The sequence below is a fragment of the Camelina sativa genome, chromosome 7 (assembly GCF_030686135.1).
Source record: "Camelina sativa cultivar CO46 ecotype springtype chromosome 7, ASM3068613v1".
In the NCBI taxonomy this organism is placed as follows: domain Eukaryota; kingdom Viridiplantae; phylum Streptophyta; class Magnoliopsida; order Brassicales; family Brassicaceae; genus Camelina; species Camelina sativa.
Window position 1 is genome coordinate 29,879,686 of NC_141886.1, and position 22,114 is coordinate 29,901,799.

At 34.5% G+C, this 22,114-nt stretch overlaps 6 protein-coding genes and 2 pseudogenes across 8 annotated transcripts; 5 read left to right on the plus strand and 3 right to left on the minus strand.

Annotated features, from left to right (window-relative positions):
- Positions 1–249: 249 nt before the first annotated feature.
- Positions 250–1,629, minus strand: LOC104703050 (uncharacterized). The gene has a single exon (XM_010418983.3). The coding sequence runs from the start codon at positions 1,550–1,552 to the stop codon at positions 431–433; it is 1,122 nt and encodes a 373-aa protein (XP_010417285.2). The 5' UTR covers positions 1,553–1,629; the 3' UTR covers positions 250–430.
- Positions 1,630–2,756: 1,127 nt separating this feature from the next.
- Positions 2,757–3,476, plus strand: LOC104703051 (large ribosomal subunit protein eL39z/eL39x-like). Its single transcript, XM_010418984.3, has 3 exons — positions 2,757–2,895; positions 3,005–3,108; positions 3,210–3,476. Exons 1-3 carry the CDS (start codon positions 2,893–2,895, stop codon positions 3,256–3,258), a joined length of 156 nt encoding a protein of 51 aa, XP_010417286.1. The 5' UTR covers positions 2,757–2,892; the 3' UTR covers positions 3,259–3,476.
- Positions 3,477–4,791: 1,315 nt separating this feature from the next.
- Positions 4,792–5,164, plus strand: LOC147941858 (uncharacterized). Its single transcript, XM_087457339.1, has one exon. It carries the CDS (start codon positions 4,792–4,794, stop codon positions 5,014–5,016), a length of 225 nt encoding a protein of 74 aa, XP_087313465.1. The 3' UTR covers positions 5,017–5,164.
- Positions 5,165–5,345: 181 nt separating this feature from the next.
- On the minus strand, positions 5,346–8,272 carry LOC104705034 (putative receptor-like protein kinase At1g80640; annotated as a pseudogene). The gene is made up of 10 exons (XR_015561289.1): positions 8,003–8,272; positions 7,545–7,706; positions 7,147–7,409; positions 6,934–7,066; positions 6,746–6,809; positions 6,552–6,648; positions 6,357–6,457; positions 6,036–6,154; positions 5,869–5,958; positions 5,346–5,700 (listed from the first exon to the last, which is right to left on the minus strand). The product of XR_015561289.1 is annotated as a putative receptor-like protein kinase At1g80640 (transcript).
- A 1,256-nt stretch (positions 8,273–9,528) lies between these two features.
- LOC104705035 (putative BTB/POZ domain-containing protein At2g40440 pseudogene) lies at positions 9,529–10,300 on the plus strand (annotated as a pseudogene).
- Positions 10,301–13,081: 2,781 nt separating this feature from the next.
- On the plus strand, positions 13,082–14,134 carry LOC104703052 (uncharacterized). The gene has a single exon (XM_010418985.3). The coding sequence runs from the start codon at positions 13,256–13,258 to the stop codon at positions 13,730–13,732; it is 477 nt and encodes a 158-aa protein (XP_010417287.2). The 5' UTR covers positions 13,082–13,255; the 3' UTR covers positions 13,733–14,134.
- Positions 14,135–14,539: 405 nt separating this feature from the next.
- Positions 14,540–17,560, plus strand: LOC104703054 (uncharacterized). Of its 2 annotated transcripts, none has more exons than XM_087457340.1 (5): positions 14,540–15,183; positions 16,648–16,701; positions 16,790–16,852; positions 16,940–17,008; positions 17,115–17,560. In XM_087457340.1, exons 1-5 carry the CDS (start codon positions 14,815–14,817, stop codon positions 17,289–17,291), a joined length of 732 nt encoding a protein of 243 aa, XP_087313466.1. In that variant the 5' UTR covers positions 14,540–14,814; the 3' UTR covers positions 17,292–17,560. The 2 variants fall into 2 exon arrangements, with proteins under 2 accessions (XP_087313466.1, XP_087313467.1); XM_087457341.1 differs by having other exon boundaries at positions 16,943–17,008.
- Positions 17,561–17,933: 373 nt separating this feature from the next.
- LOC104703055 (hydroxyproline O-arabinosyltransferase 2-like) lies at positions 17,934–20,335 on the minus strand. The gene is made up of 8 exons (XM_010418988.3): positions 19,803–20,335; positions 19,471–19,538; positions 19,092–19,293; positions 18,905–19,002; positions 18,737–18,806; positions 18,576–18,647; positions 18,363–18,476; positions 17,934–18,271 (listed from the first exon to the last, which is right to left on the minus strand). The coding sequence occupies exons 1-8, from the start codon at positions 20,196–20,198 to the stop codon at positions 18,212–18,214; spliced, it is 1,080 nt and encodes a 359-aa protein (XP_010417290.1). The 5' UTR covers positions 20,199–20,335; the 3' UTR covers positions 17,934–18,211.
- Between the last annotated feature and the right edge of the window lie 1,779 nt (positions 20,336–22,114).

A 22,114-nucleotide genomic window follows, 5' to 3' on the forward strand; every position in this document is an offset into this window, starting at 1 on the left:
AAAAAAAAATAGCAATGAAAATAGAGGTGTGTTGGAGTAAAATTCATCTCTATTATAAAGTTTACATTTTTTAAAATTGAATTTAAAGGAAGTCCAACCAAGAATTACATTTTTTTAAATTGAATTTTGGGGATTGTCAAATAGGAAGAGGTTAAAATAAAATAATTAATCATTTTTCAAATGATAGATTTGATCAACGATTAAACAAGACAAATATTGGTCTCATCCCAAAATTAGACCAATCAAAACTTTTTCGAAGTTTGACCTATAAACCCTTTAATTTGTAGACATTACAAACTAATATCAAAGTTTTCTTGTCAAAGAGTATAAAACTCTGATTCTTACACACTTTCGTGTACCCTCATATCCAGTTGATTGATCTATATACAAAAGAAAAAATGATAAAAATGATTTGATCAGACTGATCTTGTTACTTTCTCCAAGCGTAGATAACCAAAGAGAACCAACTCTTACACCCAAAGCTCCTCTCATCTTCCTCTCTACAACTAGACCACTTTATCACAGAAGACATCCTAGAAGAAGACCAATGACCATACGAAGTCTCCCAAAACGACGGTGTTGGAGAGTTCTCCTTCCGCAAAACAACGTTGTCTCTTACTCGCTTGTTCATCATCAACGCGTCGTTTCCTTCAACCTCTTGGTTCTCAAACCGTAGTAAGAACACCGCGGGTGTCTTATCCGGTTTAACCTTATCCTTGTCACCAAAAAGCCAGTTGTATACATCCCACGATATTTGTATCGTCACACCATCGATCACTATCTTTGTGTTCCCTCTAAATTTCCACTGAAGCTGATTAATCTTTAAAACACTCTTATCATCTACGCTAAACCGAAGACTAGCATCGTCGTTAACAACCTTAACGTCTATGCTAATGTCTCTTAGTTTTCCTTGGATCTTGATTGTCGTAGAGTAAACTCTGTTTCCAAACAGATTCTCTCTCTTGGACACCAAGACTTGTCTCCTAGGCCTCTCTTTCACGTTTCCATCGCCAACGAGAAGACCCACTTCGCCGGATACGATAACAGCTACGTAAAACCCGGATTCAGGGTCAGGTCCTAATCCAAATCTTGCATGAGTCAGGTCCCATACGATCCGAATATCGGGTTTTCGAGATATCTTCTTGGATCCATGTTTTCTCCAGAAGGTCAAGGGCTTGACTTCGAGCCGGAAAGTGAAGGGAACGGAGTGGCGGTAGCAATCCGGAGAGTGAAGATAGCAATTTACGGAGTGGCAGGAGTAGAAATGAAGGTGGAGAGAGCGACGGAGGAAGGCTTGAGACCATGTGAGGAAGAAAACACCGACGTTAGTGTGGTAATGGCAAGTGGTGGTGGTAGGATTCGGAAGGTCACCGGAGAAATATGACGGCGATGGAGCAGACGACGGTAGATCATCGTTTGTCGCGGTGGCGGAAGGATGGAAACAAGCGGATAAAGGGGAGGAGCCACCACGACCAAGAGCAGATATTTTCATTTTAGGTCTCTTCAAATCTGAACTACTTGGTTGATCTATACACGCACTACGCACATACATTAAAAAAAAAAAAAACACTTATTATTTTATATTGGTATGTCATATATGACTATTTGATAGTATATATCTATACTTGATCGTTGCTTGGCTTATGTGTCTGAAAATGAGTTGTCATGTTGTAAAATTCAAAAGAGTGGGTCAAATCGACAAATTGAAAGCAACTTTGTGGATAAATGGTGTAGACCAAAACAGACATTCATTGATATCTCGTGCTGGTTCACATTCTGGTTATATATCTTCAAGTTCAATTCTTTGAAAGTCACTTGACTTTTCCTTCCCTTTCTATTAGTTTTTTTTTTTTTAACGTTTTTTGGCCACAGTGAAAAGCTCTTAGTTATGTGCTTTAGGATCAAAGTATGCAATATTTAATCGCTGACAGTATGTTAAACCTTTAATTTTTTTGACACATGAATAATTTGTGGACTGATCTTAATTAAGATATGAACCGACATAAAATATGTTAAACTTATTATTTGATCGTCGTGCATGCTTAATTCGTTATTTTACCCTTGATTCGTTTGATTTTTAATGGCTCCTTTTTGGGTTCCAATTAACAAAAGAAAAAGGTTTGAAAATGCCCAACGACAAATTAAAATATAGAAAAGTACACAAATTCATTGCGAGATTGGTGCATTACTCGCTGCTTTTTGTTTTATGCCAAGGCAGTCCAAAAAATGTGATTGATTCCTGAGCTTTCATTCTCCAATCATTCACAGAATACCTACAAAATTGTTTATTAGTCATTGATTTATAAAAGAAAAAAATAGAAGACTATTTGAAAAATAATTTATTAACTTCATTTTAACTAAAACATTTTTATTTTCACATCCCAAGCAATTAATAATTATTGCATGGTAAGGAGAATTGAAGTTGAACATTTTGTAGGTTATATTCATACAAAAATGGTTAGACGGAATCTTTAATTAAAATTTAAACATATACATTGATCATAAAGCCATTAATTGATTATCAGATCAAAACTCTTAACCATTTGTATAGAAACATGCCATTTTGGTTATCGTATTCTTTTAACAAATTCGAAAATCTGATCGAACCTATTGAAAAGGTCTAACCAAACCATCCAATGGTCGATACTCAAATCGGTCCAATTTCAAAATCAAAGGGTGCTTAGAAAAATGGGCAAATGTGGACTTGAGCCCAAAATCAAATGATGACTAGAAAAATGGGCCAATGTGGCCCAATAAAAAGACTCTCTAACCCTAAAATCTCGTCGGCGTATAAATTCTCACCGCCACCACATGTACAAGCTTCTTCTCCAGATTTAGGGTTTCACTTTCGTTTCGGCTCGGTTCCAGAAGCTAGATCGCAGAAGCTTCAAGATGGTAAGTCCTTCTTTCATCTACTTCAATCTTAGTCAATTTTGGTATCAAAATGTTACTAAAAGTTCGAAACTTTGAATCATTTTGATGATCTCTTCATTATGTGAAACAGCCGTCGCACAAGACGTTCATGATCAAGAAGAAGCTTGGAAAGAAGATGAGACAAAACAGGCCTATCCCTCACTGGATTCGTCTTCGTACCGACAACACCATCAGGTTTTGTAAACGAATTTTGTAGCTTTTGTATGTTTTGATCGTTTGGTTTAGGGTGGAATTAGTGAAATCTTATTTGGGTTTGTTTGTCTGGTTTTTTGTAGGTACAATGCTAAGCGTAGGCATTGGCGCAGAACCAAGCTTGGATTCTAAGTGGGTACTGTTGCTTTTTGTGAAAGATTTGATCTTTCCTATAAAGACTTTTTTTTTTTTTTTCAGTTTTGATTGTGTGACAGTATTACATTGTTCACATTTTGTGTAAGACTTTCTTTAATCATTTTATGTTTCCGAATCATTGGTTTAAGAGTACTCGTTGTAGTGACATTGTGGTTTTCACTAGTTTGAAGATTTGGAAATTACTTTTTTTGTTATCTTGTTTTATTCACTACTCTCAATCAGTAGGATCAAGTTTGTCTTCATATGATTATCTTAGGTACTTAAGATGTGTAGTTAGTGTAGCTTTTGAGGTTTACAGAAGTGCAGATGAAGTGAGACGAACGTGTTTGGTGCTTATGATCATTGTGTATGCCATCTTATCATTTTGGTAATTAGATAACTAATGGTGTTTCTTTGAGGCTTGACATAATATTTGAGTATCGTGCTATCTATCTACATTCTACACCTATTATAGATTCATTTCCTAGGTTCATTTCTCTTATGGTTGCGATAAGACATCAACGTAAGTGAACACAAAGGAAATAGATTTAGGTAGCCTTGTGCATTTTGCATTGAATCATGTCTCCTTAATTACTCGAACCATCAGAATTACTTGGATACTTGACCTTGATTACTCAAAACGTTTTGAATTACCTGGCTAATTTAGTTACTTGTTTTGGTAACTGAAAACGATAATTTACATAAGATTATATATTATTTATAACTCTTAAAAATTTTCAATTTTTTTTTTACAACTGATATATTGTAAAAAACATTATTATGGTTTTGTGCGATCTTTACTCTTGTGGGTAGTGAGCGATCTCACTAAATCAAAAGTATCAGTTAAGAAAAACACAATTGTTAATCCAAAAAGCAGTTGGCATTAGAGAGTTCAAATGTAACAATTGTCATTTTGTTGTATAAATATATAGGACTCAATGGTTAAACACAAAAAGTGACGAGGTATTTTGGAGTTCAAGTGTTAGGTTTGACCTATATTTTAATTCAAGTGTACCCCATTTCTTGCTTAGGTCGGCTATATGTGTTTTTGTTTCCATTGCTTTTTTGTTCCCACCGTCGCTATTGACTGTTGGCCTAGCTATTCTGATGCAACATTCTTCATGAAGACTAAAAGGATTTCTTAGAAAAGGATGACGTTATTGTAGTTTCTTCTAATGTTTGGTTGCTTATATAATTATAGTTGAAAAAACAGATCAACCCACAAAAATACAACAACGTTGATTAAACGTTTCTTAAAATTTATACGCAAAAGTTGAACTCAAGACATTACCACTCAGTTGTATAACAAGGAACAAGTCAATATTCTAAACAGCATCATTTTAAGTTGACAAAACATACCAGTTTAGCATCATTCAAATCAATTCACTCTCTATTTCCTTATATATAGTACAGACTGATAGCTAGATCCATCAACGTTTTCTTCTTTCATTTTCATACGTTCCCTTCTTACCCAATTTGTTGTTATATAGCCTTGGTGTCATATTTCAACGTTCCTTATTCAACTAAAGAATGTGGAGATTCATTTTGGTGATGTGTCTTCTAGCTTTGCTCAGAAAGGGAAGCTCGGGGAGACCGCCAATATGGGAGAAGGATTTGGGACGATTGTACGGTTTACATAACAAGCTACAACGAGGTCCAGTTCCTCCATCAGAACCATCTCTATGCCACAACAAACTAAACCATCTTTCTCATCCAGATATTTACTCTTCCCAAACTTACGTTCTCTGCCCATGATCATGCTCATTCCATCCTTGACATCATTGACAAATGATAGTCAATGATTAAATTCCATTTGTTATTTTCTTTATCTTTGCTCAAACATAATTCATTGATGTATGATGAATCTATGACCTTTTGGTTCGACTAATCCAGAATCTAGAGGCATATGATACGATAGAAGTCATTTTTTTTTCAACAAGCATTGTATTGGATTTGAATCTAGATGATGATACCAATTTCAAGTCAGTTCGAATTCGAATCAGATCGATCAAACTTTTATCATGCTAGATTGTAGTAATTTGTTTTCGAATTATGAATTTATGAAACCATGTTAAGTTTCCACATTTTTCATAACCACAAAATTAAGACATGTGATATATAAACAATTTACAAATTTTATAAAAATATATAGATGTAATTATAGAACCAAACAACCCTGGAAAACTTCTATTCTCGTATTCTTACCCCCAAACTTTGAGATGAGTGAATCACAACCCTATACAAAAATAAAAAAGAGGTAAAAAAGATCACTCATCAAAACGGATTTGGATTTTTGGTGTCCGATGTCAATCATCTTGTTAACCGGAGAGTCCCTCCTAGCTCAACTGGAACCAGTGGAACAAGTGAATGAAGAACATCAGTTATCAACGGCCGGTAACTCGGTTCTGGCTGCACGCATAGCACCGCCATGGCTGCTACCTGCGAAAATATTTAACAGCCTTGATTCAATAATCTATTAAGTATTTGCAATCTCACCGGTTTTACATCACAAAACCATCAATTCAAAGCCTAACTATTGAAGCAACATTCGAGTTTTAGTCACACAAACAAAATAGACTTTAAACCGGTTCTATTTTAAGACCGAACCTGGTATAAGTGCTTGAGATCCATTGTATCTTTTATAACTGAATCCACAATGTTTGGAAGCTTGGATCTGTCAGTAAGTTGTGGCATTGCCTGCACCATCAACATACTATATACATCACAAACCAATTAATTTTAATAGAACGCTGTTAAACCGTATAAAAACATACCCAAGTCCCAAGAGACTGGCATTGAGCTGGAGTCAGTTTCTCAACCGGCCGTCTACCCAACAAGAGTTCAAGCAGAACCACCCCAAATGCATAAACATCACTCTTATCTGTCAGTTTACCTACACACATATATCCAAAATCACACAGTTCTTTTCATCACAAAACGATTATTTAAGCTAAAATGTTAATGAATCCATGAGAGAGTGAGACTAGTGTGTTAAACAACTATTATTATGATGAATTATTATGAATTATTATGTGTTGCACAACTAAACTAAGATATGAGAACTGAGTCAGGGAATAAAGAGTGAACATAGTTACCGTCTAGGAGATATTCCGGGGCAACATAACCGTGTCCCAGATAGTTTAATGTTGGCCTTGCCATGCTCATCAAGCGATACAGCAAGACCAAAATCTGAAATCTGCATTTTTGTAACCAAACAGTAGTTTTACACTAAAACAAGAACCAAGATCTATTCTAAACAACATTTTAAGAAAAAAAGACTCGGTACGAACCTTGGCGTTGAAGGAAGAATCAAGAAGAATATTCGAAGATTTCAAATCCCTGTGGATAATTGGTGGACGACAATGCTCATGGAGATACTCTAGCCCTCTGCGATCAAACAGATGAAAAACCGGTTCCTCAGAATCAAAACCGAGATTAACCGACGAAAAAACCGGTCAAGGAGTTGATAAGTGTCGGCTATTACCTGGCTGTATCAAGAGCAATCTTCATACGCATGTGCCATGTTAGAGCTGATCCACCAGAAGGCCCTAAGACATTAATTATATAGATAAAACTAATCAATCATGATTATTAATTCATATAATCATTTTTATTTTTTTACAATACATTGGGTTAAACAAGATTATACATATGAGAACATGTGTTTTTTACCATGTAACTGCTCATCTAAGGATCCTTTCTCCATGAGCTCATAAACGAGGAAACTCGAGTTGATTTCACTTGCAGAGCCCAACAATGAGATAACGTTCGCGTGCTGGATCTTGCTTAACAAGTCAACTTCATTCTGAGATCTCCAAGAATCAGGGATTTACAAGAAATCAGAAGCTGAAACAGGACAAATATATAGGTTTATGTTATTTTTACCTGAAATTCACGTTTCGCTTCTTGGCTAACGTTTTCGATCTTCTTGACCGCTGCTTTTGTGTTGTTGTCCAGACAAGCCTTGTAAACGCATCCGAAACCGCCTTGTCCGATTACGTTACTCTCTTTAAAACCGCCTGTTGCTTTCTCAAGCGTCTTGATATCGAAACACTGCACATAACCCTTGTTGATAGATGTTCTCCTCTGAGTTTTAATCGAGCTGAGTCGTCTCATAAACAAGGAAAATGAATTCCCAGTCTCAGGATCTTCATTTTTAAAAACATTGCACAAAAGATCAATACGCATAATCTCAAACAAACTTGAAATTAATAAAAATCAATAAAGAAACTTGAAATCATCAGTATACACTCTAAATGGTATATTAATTAGTGATTCATTACCTGAATTATTGATGGATTTTGGAGATTGGTTCTTGCGATAAAACCAGAAGCCTAAACAGAACAAGACTACAAGGCCAAGAGAAGAGAAACTGATTATGAGACTAATCAGAAGTTTCTTATGAGCAACAAATATGTCTTCTTCACCACTTCCCATTTGAATTCCTGAAAACACAAGGATTCGGTTTCAATTGTCAAGTTTCTCAAGTATGGTTCTTGAAATTCTAAATCAAACCCAAGTTTCTAAATTCAAGAATGAATTTCAGATAAGAATTACATTTCCAATTAAAATAAAAACAAAAAGACAAGAAGAGAGTAGCTCATAAATAGCATTTAATTTAAAAAAAAAAACAAAATTATCTTTTTTTTTTTTTCGAAACTCGAGGACGCATAGATCAAATCAAGAAACCAAGAAATTTTTATTAAAAAAAAACTGAAATGAAGTCAACGAAAAATAATACCAGGAGAGAATGTAGCCATGGAAGAGTAAACAGGAGCTAGAGAAGGGTTTGAAGCAGAAGAAGAAGCAGAAACAATAATGAAGATGTTAAGAAGAAGAAGAAGAAGAAGAAGAAGAAGAAGAAGGTCTCTCATTATTGTTTTTTTGCTGAGAAAAGAAAAGTTTCTGATGGGTTTCACTATAAAGACTTTTTTTTGGGGGGGGTTTAAGAGATTCTTGAGAAAGCGAAGAGTGAACGAACTATCGCTTTCTTCTCTCGCTGTCTTCTTGAAATCTCTCTTTTATTGCAAATTATGGAGGGAAATAGAAAGGTGTCTTTTGAAAAAAAAAAAAAAAAAAAAAAAAAGAGTTGATATTTTTTTTTTTCTCTACAAAGAAATGAAAGTGATGAACTAAGGAGGAAAAGTTTTGGGATTAGACCACACATATTTTCTTTGCTATTAATAAGTTAACTCGATTATTAATTGATTTTTTTTTGAGAAATTAGAGCTTGAGCTTTAGTACCATATGGCTCTCTCTATTCATAATTCAGAAAATATATTTTTGTTTCTATTATATTGCTTCTAAATTAGAGAGAAAATAAATAAATAAATAACTACAGACAATGGTATATTAGGAGCCGTAAAATAACTCTTAATATGTATGCAAAATTTTAAACATTTTAACTTCATAAATATATATACATTTTTTTTGTTAGGTTGAAAAAATATATATATACATTTTTATTTGAAACAAAAATGTTAAGAATTAATAAATAATCTTTAATAGCATTACTAGTGACTAAAGAGACATTAAAAAGAGAGAAATTTAAATTAGGGAAAAGGGAAATCAAAGTTGTAATTTTTTTTTTCTATTGGAAAAGTAAACTAGTTTCCTACGAAACTGTAAAGTAAGTAAAGATGTAATGAAAAGAAAATCTAAACAAGAGTAAATAATACTTGCTCTGTATCACAATACATGATTTTATAGAATTTTTTTTTGTATCATAATAGATGATTTTCTGTATATTTTTATCAATTAATACTAGAAAATTACAAATTTCAAAAATAATTGATTGAAAATTTAAAACTTTGATGAATTACTATTAGTTAATAATTTAAAAAATATATTATTGTGAATAATAATATATTTATTGCTAAACATTAAATATTTTTCTTAATTTATGTGAAAGTGTCAAAAAAAATTATCTATTCTAATAGAGAGGAAGTAGTAATATTACTCTAGTATAACAAAACATTCTATTGCCCAAGCCACTTATATTCTCGAAAATACTTCTAAAATATCCGTATATATAAGTGGCTTGGGCAATAGAGTGTTTTGTTATATTACTACTTTTACATTACTCTACTCCCATGAGAGAAGGGCAAATAAAAGTTGGGACTTGCATGGGACATTCACTAATCATTACTGTCTCCAGTCTTGGAAATCGAAGAAAATTAAATAAGAGTCATTTTAATTTTGACTGCCGTTTGTGGAGTTTTCTCTATATAACAACTCACCTACGGCTTGCTAAATTAAGTTCAAACTATGGCAACACGGAGAAACAGAGATATTTTCTTGGGTGGATTTGCAAATCTCTTTATTGAACAATGGCAAGTCGACCTACGGCTCAAGGCAGGGGACTCTAAAAAGGGTGAAGCTATCTCTGTCCACAAACTTGTTATGGTTTCTATTTTTTCTTCTTCTCTTATTTAGTGTCTTTTATTTATCATTCTTCCGACTCAATAAAATAAATTTGGAAATGCATTAATAGTAATAAAAAATGGTTATTAGAAATAGTTGGATCTTAACTTATACTTGAAATGTTTTTAATTTCCTCAAATGTTAATAGGCAGCAACATCAGAGGTGTTTAAGAAGATACTGGAATCAGACAAGTTCAAGGCTTCGGATGGTAAGATCGAGACAATAACTCTCTTTGAACTTAAACAAGAACCATTGGAGGGTTTAGTTGAGTTCATTTACGACAACAGCTCGGTGCTTTCTGAAAAAGAGAAGAAACATGTTCAATCACTTTATATAGCAGGCGACAAATATGAGATTCTGCATTTACGGGAACTATGCAGAAACGAGCTTATAGCATCTCTTGACCCATCGAATGCTCTTAACGTCTTGGAGCTGTCCTTGATTCCATTTGACGAAGCATTGAATGACTCTGCTGCCAGCTTTATCATAATGAATTTGGAGACTATATGCGAAACTGCTGAGTTCAAGGCTTTCGTCCGCAGGAATCCAGATCTTTCTGTTGAAATAATGAAAGCTTCTTACACTCGGATGTGGAATGGTCGTTATGTCAACTAGCTACAAGAAGTACCAAATTGTAGCTTTCGTTATGTCAACTAGCTACAAGAACTCAAGAAGTACCAAATTGTAGCTTTCTTATCATTCTAATAAATAAATAAAAAATTTAACCATACTATCTTTTTTTCTTACATATTTGTCAAATTTATTTGCACTTATTTGAAATAATTAAAATATGAGACCGTTCTTGTAGAAATAGTGACTTTTTGTTTTTTTTTTGGTTAAAGACAATAGAGACTTTAGTTGTAACCCTTTTCCAAACTTGATTACAACTTGGGACTTTGTTTATTTGGTTTTTTGTACGATTGCTAGCTCTAATAAGTTCATGATACTTTAAACCAAAACATTTAGTTAGCTTAGATGACTTGATTCTATAAACATCTATCGCACGAAAGACAAGTAGTTAGAGTGGTGTCGAGATCCATCCAATGACACATCTAAATATTTAAGATTAGTTAATCTTGGCGTTTCCAAAAGATAAAGTCTAGATTCTTAGAGACTGTCACCGGCGGTGATAGTGGCGGTAGACATGGTGGTTTTAGATGTTTATAGAGTTCTGGCCAGACCTTTCATTGTTTGTGAGATTGAGTCTGGGAAACTGCTAGCTTCTGGCATGACAACTGGGCATGTCTATGACTCCTTATAGACTTGGCTGGGTCTATTACTCCTCAGGTAGTTGGCTTACCAATTGACGCAGTGGTAAGGGTTGTACTAAGTGGAAGAGCATGGTGGATTACCACAAGTAAGAAGCATGAATCCAGTTATCTCGATGAATAAAAGTGCCAGGTTGAGGAGTTAGGGTCTCAACATTCCTAAAATTGGCGTGATATGCAATGACAAAGAAGAGCCTCAAAATGATTTGTTCTTTGAATGTGAAGTCAGCTCTACCCTTTAGAAATTATTTTCTATGATGAAAATATAAACTATCATTATATATATTTATTTATGTGATATTTTTTATTTTTCATCACTTAAATTTTACTTATTATCGAATATTTATTTTTTTTATATATTTATTTATGTAACTACGCGAACCTCATCTAGTTGTTTTAAGAACCTAACCAATTTCATTAACATTTATGTTTTTAATTTTTTTTTTTTGTAACAAAATTTACAAAAAAGTGTTGGTTTTTATAATTATTTCCTAAACTAATAATGCTTTTTTTTATTTATAATAGTAAAGTATTCATAAATTATTAAATACATAATAAAAACATTTAAAACTCAAAAAATATATGTAACCAAATGAAGTGACCAAACATTCTTCAAACTTCCCTCAACTTTTCATTTGTTTAAATAATGTTAAGTGTAACAAAAAAAAACAAAACCCCACAATTTCTTAACAATAATTCCTCAAACTAGTGTTACTATTTTAGACCCATAAATGTATTATAGCTAAAAGCCTAAAACAAAACAAAATGTGTTTGAGTAGTAACATCTTATATTGAATAAAAAAACCTTTTTTTTTCTCTCGAGCGCCGCTCTCTTCTCCCAAATAGGAAAACCCTAGGCTTTCCTCAGATCTGTGACTGGGAAGTCACTTCGGTGGTTGGCGCTTCTTGTCGACGCCGTCAGTGGCTTCCCCTCTCGTTTTGTGCTGTAGTTTTTTTGGTTCCGCAATTCTGCTTTCTCTGGTATTTCGTTTGGAGAAAAATTTATCCTGGTGGAAATGGTAGATCTTCACGGCGAAGGTGTTTGGTTCTGTCGGTAGTCAGCTTCTCCAGAGAGGGTTGTTGTTGAGTGTCCTAGATCTGTAGATCTAGCGGGTGCTCTGTTTTTGTTGGTGGATCTCGAGGTTTGGTTTTTTCGTGAATCCATGGCCATGGTCTCGTCGGTTTCTATCGTCCGGTAAGCGGGCCTTCTGGCCGTTCTTCTTCGACGTTTTGCTAGAGATAGATGGAATCGCTTTAGTTGGTTGTTGTTATTGGTAGATCTATGGTGGTCCTTAGTAGTATCGAGCAGATTTAGTAGCCTTCGTTTGGGATGTCTTGGCTCCGTTTTCTAGGCAGAGGTTTCGTTTTATTTGAATGTGATGGTAGAATCTTAAGTTTGTTGAGTCTCTTCTTCTTGTTGTTGTGCTTAGTGGGTGATAGCTCTCTCCTTTTTTCGTCGGTTTCGTTTATGAGATTGGTGTTTCTTCGAGAAGTTAAGCCTTGCTCCTCGCATTTTGAAGACTTCTAGTTTGACGTTCATGGGCGTATCAACGTCATTGTCACTTCCGGAAGTGAGTGGTCTTGCTTGCCGTTATGAAGTCCCTGGTTCTTGGTTACGAGAGATTGGCTCTCATCGTGTTAGGAGATGGTTGATGTTATTCTTGAGTTGGCTATGGGCATCCATGGTAAATCTCATTCGTTTGTGTGTTAGAGGAAGATATTCTTTGCTCTCTTGGTTTTATTGTTTTCCTTAAGGTTTTTTGGCCCGTTGCTTTTGCTCTTAGATTAAGGTTGTTATCCCTTTTCGTTTTTGTTATTAAATGCTGTCGTTATGTATAGTTTTACATCGTTTTCAGGGAAATTTTGTTTTCTTCCGGCCTTTATCTCAGAAGATATTCTTGTAGTCCGTCGGCTTAAGTCTCCCCTCTCTTGGGCATAGTATTCTACTTTGTATCCTATTTTGGTTGAACCAAGTTTATTAATAACATCAGTTGACAACAAAAAAACAAAATGTGTTTGTTTGTTTTTTTTTTTTTTTAATCGTATCAACTAATAAAATAAAGAAAAAATAACAAAAGCGCGTCAGATAATAAAACTGGTAACGAGTGAGTGAGTTGTGGTTGGGTAAAGAAACCAAACCACATCTTTGCCATCGAAGAAGACACACACACACGCTAACAAATTAACAATCCTCTCTGTAGTATATAAAAAACTAAAACTATCTTCACCATCTCAAATCATCTCTCTTTTTACAGTTATACCCTTCTTCTTCCCCAACTCTCTCATTTTCTCAGAAATCACCATGGAAGTCGCTGTCCTTCATCCTCGTGATTGTCTAAACGATCTCTTCTCCACAAACAACAACGTTCCCACTCCTCACCGTCATAAAAAACCGGTAACAAATCGCCGTCGCCGGAGTCCGCCACGTCATCAAACCACGATCCCTCCTCCTTCTCGTCCTCTGAACCACGCAAATCCTGTGAGAATTTTGAAGCGCGGCAACAACGTTAAGATACCAGATCTAGCGGTTGAAAAGCCAGATCTGAAATCTAACCGTCGGACCGGGACAGATCCGGTTATGATATCGACTCCGATCAGAGTTTCTACGAATCGGAACTCGACGCCGGCTTTGTTTTACGCTGGTCCAGTAACATCGACATCTCCGCCGCCGAGTGAAGTCCCTTTACCGGCGTTCTTCGCTAAGAAAAGCGTCTCTGTGTTCAAACCAACCGATGCAACCAACGATCTCATCAGAATCCTACGCCTAGATATCGCGTGATTCATTTCTGATTTCTTCCCTCTGATCGTTCAAATAAACAGGTCCGATCTCGCATCATCCGGAAGTTAGAAGATGCAGAGACATCTTCGTAATGGAAAAAATTTCGAATTCTTCTCTTATTTTTTCAAGGGGAAAGATCGAAATTATCTTCTTCTTCAACAAGTCTTTAAGTTTCACTTCTAGGGTTTAGTATTGTAGTATATGTGAATAGGCTTTTCGCATTTCTTTTAAGTCTATTTTGAATAATGGGTTGTCTTCAGAGTTTCATAATGATCTGTTAAGTGTGATTTCAGGTTTTAAGAAAAGATGTGGTTTTTACTGTCCAGTGGTATCCGATGTTATATGTAATCGTTTGTTAGTGAAGAAGGTATATCAGACTTCATAGATTTGCAGTTTGTTCAATTCACGAAATCTTTCTGTTATGTTTCTAGTGCTGGTTTTGGACCTTACAACCTATCAAAACGGTCCAGAGATAGCAAGCGAAGTATTAGTGAAAACTTTGGTAAATGTAACTAAGCCTTTGTCAATCTCTAATTATAGTTGACCATGGGTGGTTTTTGAATGTCAAATTGGAGTGACAAGAGGCTATTCTCATCTCATTTTAAGTCGGATCATATAGAGATGGAAGAGACAAACACTAGAAGCTCCATCAAAGAGCAGATTCGGTTGGACTCTAAATATTGGGCCGTAGTTGGGCTTAATAACAAGCAAAGAAGATTCGTTACCATCATCTGCAACACTAATGTGGTAGGTCCCACTTTAACCAAAGACCCGATCTTAAAAACATTTTCACATCGTCGACACAGCAGTGAGAACAAAAATACAAAAAAGATTCTCAAATTGACATATAAAATGGAAAAAAAAAAAAACGATTTACATAAAATCAGAAAATTAATGACAAAAAATAAAAGAGAGAATGAGAGAAAATATTAATAGTATTAAGGAAGGGAAGGAAGGATGGCTCATATATATTCATTTATCAGAGACTCTCCTCACATTCTCATCTCTTCCATCTCTCTCTCTCTTTATTTTTGTTTCTTCTCTTTATCGCCGCCGCTTCTGTTACCTTTGAGCCGATTTCGATGAGAATAACGTCTGTGAAGAAGCCTAAGATGGTGGATGAGTGGGTGGAGACGGCTTTAACAGACGACGTTATGTTGGTGGAGCTTCTTCTCCGACTCAAACACGCCGGAACTGTTAAATCCGATAATCAGGCGGTTAATCTACCTGAATTACGGTGGGGGATTCGTCAACGGCGGTCACGACCTTCGAGGTTAGGGGTTAATGTTGGTGGCGTCGGAGGTTATCTGAAGAAGGAAACTGATTCGGCTAGAGCTAGTCCGATGACTCCTTTATGCTGGAGTGGCGGATCTACTTCTCCTTCTACCGCAACCGCCGATGGTTTTGAAGATACTAGTCGTCTAGCTAGCTGCTCTACATCCGGATCTAAGGTATGTGTTTGTTACTTCCTCCATTCTCCAAATCCTTCTTCTTCTTCTTCTTCTTCTTCTTCTTCTGGATCTTCGGTTTTCTCTGGGTTTTTTTGTGTGTTTCCGATCTCTCAAATACGGCGATTTTGCCGTTTTTTCTTTTGAAATCCCTAAATTACCCTTTCTTCCTCCGTACACGATTTTTACTCAGTCTTCGGCTGATGATGTCATCTATCGTACTCTTACGTACGTCGTCTTCGGCTAAATCGCTTTTTTAATCATATCGGGTTTTTTTTTGTCAGTTACATTTTGTTTGACCTTCGTCGGAAAAAGTTATCTTCGTTTCCGGTGGAAATGTTTTTTTGACCTTTTTACCCCTTACTGTACAAACGTATGAAAAACCTTCTCTTAGAGTAAATCACAGATCCATTCACGTCAAAGTTTTTCTTTTTTGTTGAGTTGAGATTTTTTTGTTGCTGACCTTTTTACCCCTGTCAATCGTCGGAAAATATTCTCCGATGACGATTAACTTTTTTTTTTGTTAGCCCTAGTGGTTAAAAAGGTTGAGTAGCCTTCGATTAGGGTAAATTACGGATCCATCCTCTCTCCTACAGAGTCAAAAGGTTTTTTTTCTTTTAATTAATGTTTTTTTTGGCTCAGATTTGTTTTTGTTTTTGTTTTTAATTCCTTTTTGGTAATTTGCACGATTCTTGGGTGTGACTTGACTAACAAAAATCTAGAATTTACTCAATTTTAACTGTGAAAAAATCTTGAATCTATTCAGTCTGATTATAAAAAAAAATAACTTAAATGGGTAAATTTTGTGAACCGGTGAAAGCTTTATTTTTTATTTTGGGTTCAGAATTGTTTTTTTAAATTGGATTTAGGTAATTTGCAAGATTCTTTGGGTGTGACTTGATAATATGATAGTTTCCCACTTTAGAGAGTGTTAAATCTAAGATTTTTAATTGAGAACCGGTGAGAATTGACCGGTTTGGGGGACCGGTCTGGTTTTGTTTGTATTATCTCATATCCCACAAATTATGGGGGGGTGGATTTATAAGAAACTTGTTGTTTCATACAAGTAGCGCGTCTTCAGTATATCGTTTTATTGATTAATAATAAACACGATGTCGTTTTAGGGTGTCGGATTGAATTTGTCGTCACGTGATTTTTAAGTGTTTGATAATCATGATGGTGTCATGTGATGTTGCCACGCCACGGAATTATCATGATATTAAATCTCTCTTTATTTGAAAATTACCAACTTTTTTATTTATTTAAGAAAGGCCTTTTTGAAATTGGTTAACTTTTTTTTTTACTTTTGCTCCTTTTTTGTTGTTTGGTTTTTAATAAAGATCCCTCGTTCGAATTAAAGAGTCTCTCTTTAGCATCTAATTCTGAATTCTCTTTAGTTTCAGTTTATTATAAGCAATTACTTATATATTGTTGTTGTTAATCAATGCGTGTGTGTGGTTTTTGCAGGCAATAAATGAATTCACCAGCTCTTGCTTTAGGAGATCAAAGAAGAAGAAGAAGGTATATTATAAAGAAAAGATCTCAACAAAATGTTTAGAACATTCTTCTGTATGATCGATCTCTCTAATGCTCATTTGGCTTATTGCAGACATCTTTCGAACTTAAAGATGCAGAGCACTTGCATTTGAAGGAAAGACTTGACCTTGAAAAGGTAAATTATAATGTTATTTTTTTTTTACTGCTCTTGTCTCCTAAATCTTTTTATGTTCTAATACTCTCTTGTGGTCATCATCATCAGAAGATTGCAAATGTGCAAGCCACCTACTTTGAACGAAATGCAAAGAACCAAAGCTTGAAGAGAATTAAGGTATTTCATTTCTCTCTTTAAACCTTAAATTACTAACTACCTTGGTTCGTTTCCACTGATCCTCGAAACCTGATTCAGAATCTGTTCTGTTTTTTTTTTTTGTCAGCATGCATACGCAGATCGAGGCAAGACAGATCTGATTAGTAGTAAATCAAATCTAGAAGAGTCTCGTAAACGTAGGCACTTACCGATCAAAAACGAAGAGAAAGGTTTCTTCTTCCTCCCTGATCTGAATATGGCTGCACCCACTGACGAAGACGAGACTCTGTACGGTACAAGCTAAAGAAAGCAGAATAGCAGATAATAAAAAGAATGGTGATTTGCTTCTTTTTTCCGTACAAGTGGTCGGGGGTGATCGAGTAAGCGAGTTCACCTGCATGTTTTTATTATCACTCAAGAAGGGTCGAAAAAAAAAGGAAGAAAGAAGAATGTAATAAGAGATTTCATATTCTCTTTTTTTTTTTGGTTCTTGTCTTCTCTGTTTTAGTGGAACGATGTTTCTACTTCTTGTTTTTAAGAAGTAAACGGAAATTAAATTAGGCTTTTTCACTCTATTTTTTTTCCTCGGTCGTTGTAGTTATAGTACGCAGTTCAAGAAAAATATAGGTAACTTACATGGACTTTATGTTTTATTTTGGTAAGATAGTTTATTTGTTTTCATTTTCTTACAAAATTGTCTCTATCGTCACGACCATGCTACATGAAAACGAGATGTACTGGGAAGGAAAGCTCTGCAGATCGAACCTTGAAAATACTAGCTTTTGAACTTTGACCATGTTAAAGATAAGTGTTCTTTGTTAACAGAGATAATATGTGCATTTGTTAAAGCTTTACTGTGTTCTCATGTTCAAAATGTTTGTTAATAAGTAAGCTAAACCATTTACTTATCAGCAGGCAATATCAAAAACAAAAATGAGAGTGAAACTGAAACATAACAGCAGTCAATATCACTCTCGTTTTCAAACAGGATACCTCTACATGGTCATATCGTTTCTTTAATAATGACTCGAACTTTGTTTCTTTCTGTCTAAACCGGTAGTGTCTTCGTAAGTTTTCTACTACTAACTTTTCTCTTTTTTTCTTTTTTTTTCTTTTTCCTTTCCAATTCATAAATCTTGGACTTAGATATCGAATATACGAGTAAAGAAAACTATGGAACAGAGTCAAAGGAATTGAATCTTGCTTAGGAAAAATAATTTATTTTCAAGATTCCCAGTTGGGAATATTAGCCGTAGCTTCGTTCATCATTGTCACCAATGTCACCTGCATTGTGTTATGTCCACTTAATGATTAGGACTGTGCAAGAGGAAAAAATTAAAAAGAAACAAAGGAGAAGTATTGTTTCTATACATACCACACTCTCGGGAACTCCTCGAGGAGGCAACGGAAGATTTCTTGGGGGCGGTTTACTCCCGTAAGATCGTTTATCGAATCTCCATTCTCCAATCTTCCCGATCATCATATTCCCCTGTAAATTATATAACCAATGGATACAATATATAACCAAGCGTATCTAATACATTCATTGTTGCTAGTTTTATTGCTACTTGTTTCATGATTTATGTACCTTCATATCGAAATCGCACCCATAAGTGTAATGTATTATGTACGTATTCTTTGTTTCAGGGTCCCAAGGAGGCTATACCAACAGACAAAACATGACTAGTTATGTTCCAAAATTCGGAAACTTTTGATATAATAGATAAAGTTTTATATATTGATCAAAACCTGAATCATGAAGTCTTTGTGTAGAATATTGCTCACGCCGTGTAACGCTGAAGAAACAGCATATGCATACCTTATAGTATAAAATCAAACATAGATCAATTAGAAAAACATTATATAACTAAAACTAGAGGGGTCATATTAATTAAGGTCGAGAGAAAAAAAATATACATTTCAAGGACCCAACCAAAAGCTTTATCTGTTTGTGGGTCATTCTTCATAGCCAAAGAAACGTTCATCCATGTTGGAGCAATTTTCATCAGTGATTTCTACAAAACCAAGAAAAGTATTAGTCTTGGAACCATATATGCGGTCCGGGCAATGTACATTTTTTTTCTTCGTGATGTGATTATTATACCTTAGTGACAATCACTGGTGAATTACCAATGGGATCAATTCTTGATATCAATCCATTCTCTTTGGGGAAGAATTTGCGGAGAACTGATTCATATTTCTTCGGTTCAATGTAAAAAAAGGGAAACGCAGCCGCGAGGTTGCCTCTAGCTAAGTTTGGTATGGGTTTAACAATGATATGATCAGGTTCCGCCATGAGAATGTAACTGACATGATGGTCAATAGAAGAAGAATATATATGAGCATCAAAAGTCGCATTTCCGTACCAAAATGTTTGGGTTGAATATCATCAATAAACTCAAAACTACGAATAAAAATAAATTTAGAGTTTTAAAGAGTATGATGGAAATAATTAAGGGAATGAGAATGTAAATGATACGTACTCTTCCTCTATATGTGCTTGTTGTAGCCATTGCACAAACGCCCAAGGCCTATTTAGAACTACATATCCCTGCACATTATATACAACTCATCATCGTTTTATTTTGATAAAGAAGAAAAAAAAAATTACAACATGAGCCATTACTTAATTTCGATAGCTCAATCATATAATACAAGATTCCATGAGATTTGTTTTGATTAGGCAACTATTGTCAATTATAAACCTCAAACTCGAAAAGTAAAATCATGATCATTCGAGAATTAAGCTAGCTAGTAACCAATGCATATTATATAAATCACCAATGTAACAAGATAATTAAATAAGATAAAGAACCTTGTCAACACCGGAGGGAAGAGGGTCAGCAACAAAGGTAGGGATCTCATCCATGAGCCCATCAGGTCGACCCGAATGCAAGATCCGGGTATACCCACCCATATCCGACCCTGGTTCGTCCCTGAACCTGTTATACCAATAATACATGATCCGACACTGCCACGTGCTGTACACCGAGTCCGTGGCTGTCACCGCCGTGTGAAACAGTCTCTTTGACTTCTTTGACCGAGTCTTGACGGGATTTACGACGACGTCATCGCCGGAAGAAGATGATCCACGACCAGGGAGATCTTGCCGGAGAGGAGGATCATCGGAGACTATGTAGTTGTATCTGATTATTAGAAATAGCGATAGAGTCATGAGTATTGGGAAGAAGTACTTCCCACGGAAAGCCATTTTATCTTCTTGTGTAACAACAACTTATTCATGTGCATTTGCTCATATGTATATATGTATGAACCTTTTGTGAAAGGAAGAAGACACAAGACACAGTTTCAAGTTGTAATAAAAATTGTAAAAGTCGTCGCTCGTATTGTGTTATTGAGAAATGAAAAAGAGTAGTTGTTAGAAGGTGGCTGGTCCCACAACGTTCTGGTCTTCGTTTCATTTTTATATTTAATTATGGTTTTGTTGTTTGTTCCATATGATTCAACTTTATTGGTTTTTTTTTACCACTTTCTTCTCCTTGTCGAGAAATCATCTTTTTCGTAAACCACAATAAGGGGTTTGGGTTTTGGAAGAAAAGATGGGTATTACTATTGCCAAATGTTCTTAGGTGTTGGAAAGAAAAAAGCCCAACTAGGTGTGGGTGCATGTTGTGAAAGATGAGTAAACTTTCTTTGAATATTTCACAACGAATAAAATGGTGACAACAAGAAGGCGATGAAATTGAATCCCAAAAAGTATGTGAGACTTTGGGAAAGTTAAGTGGTATGTATGATACCTTTTCGTTTTGATGATCTCTTGTGATATTTCTTGTGTTTTACATTGTAATTTGTAAATAAACAATTTTATCACCTCAGCGCTTAGTTGAGATAACGTAAATCGATCATATTTGAACATATCATTTTTATTCGGGAAAAAACCAAAAAAATACTTTATTTATCTTTTTATTTGAACGTTTAATTTCTCATATATTTTCGTTGGATGTAAATGATACGTACACCTCCTCTATATGTACTTGTATCCATGCATAACTACCATGATAAACAATAGTATCTACTTTTAAATATATAAAAAATCCTAATTTAAATAATAACATATGTTTACTAATATACAATACTTTATAGTAAATAAGAACATCGTTAAGAGGTAAGTTACCAGAGATTGAAAGAAGACTGGCTGAACCGGTGTGAGTAATTGGCAGAAAACTCCCATATCCCACCATTACCGATTCATTACCTTTATAAATTTGTGACTGGTGCAGGTGATGAGGAGAATTAGTCATGTGAGTCGTTGCATCCCATTCATTATGATTCGTTACATCAGTGATCTGAAGAGCAGCTAGAGCTTGTGGAACATTATCAAACTGATAGCTGTTGTCAAATCGATGCCAGCACTTGGAAACAGGATGTCCTGGTTTAGCACAAATCTGGTAAATTTTATTATATATAAAAAATATAATTATTTTTTTATATTATTAATATTTTTTAAACAATTTTTTTGTTTTTTTGTCATAATCTCAAATCCCTCCTATTAAATATTAACTTTTACACATCTCAAAATCCTGTTAATTGCTAATTTTCAAAACCAATCTTTATATAATAAGAATATTGTTTAAACAATTTTTTTGTTTTTTGTCATAATCTCAAATCCCTCTTATTAAATATTAATTTTTACACATATAAAAATTTCAAATTAATAACTTGACACGTGTCAAAATCCTGTGAATAACTAACTTTCAAACGTAGCTTTATTTAATAAGAATATTGTTTAAACAATTTTTTTGTTTTTTTTGTCATAATCTCATATCCCTCCTATTAAATATTAACTTTTACACATGTCAAAATCTCATATTAATAACTTGACACATGTCAAAAATAATATTAATGACTAAATTTCAAAACTCAACTTTATGTAATAAGATACCATAGAATTTGAAATTTATTGTGACTAAGATAAATATTCAAAATTTCTTAAAACATCATACTTTTGCTAATATTTTTCTTTTATAAGATAAAGTAATAAATAACACACACGCGGTAAAAGTTAAAACTACCATAATAACTTGGAACAATCTACTTTTAAATATATAAAAAATCCTAATTTAAATAATAACATATGTTCAAATTCTAATATACGATACTTAATAG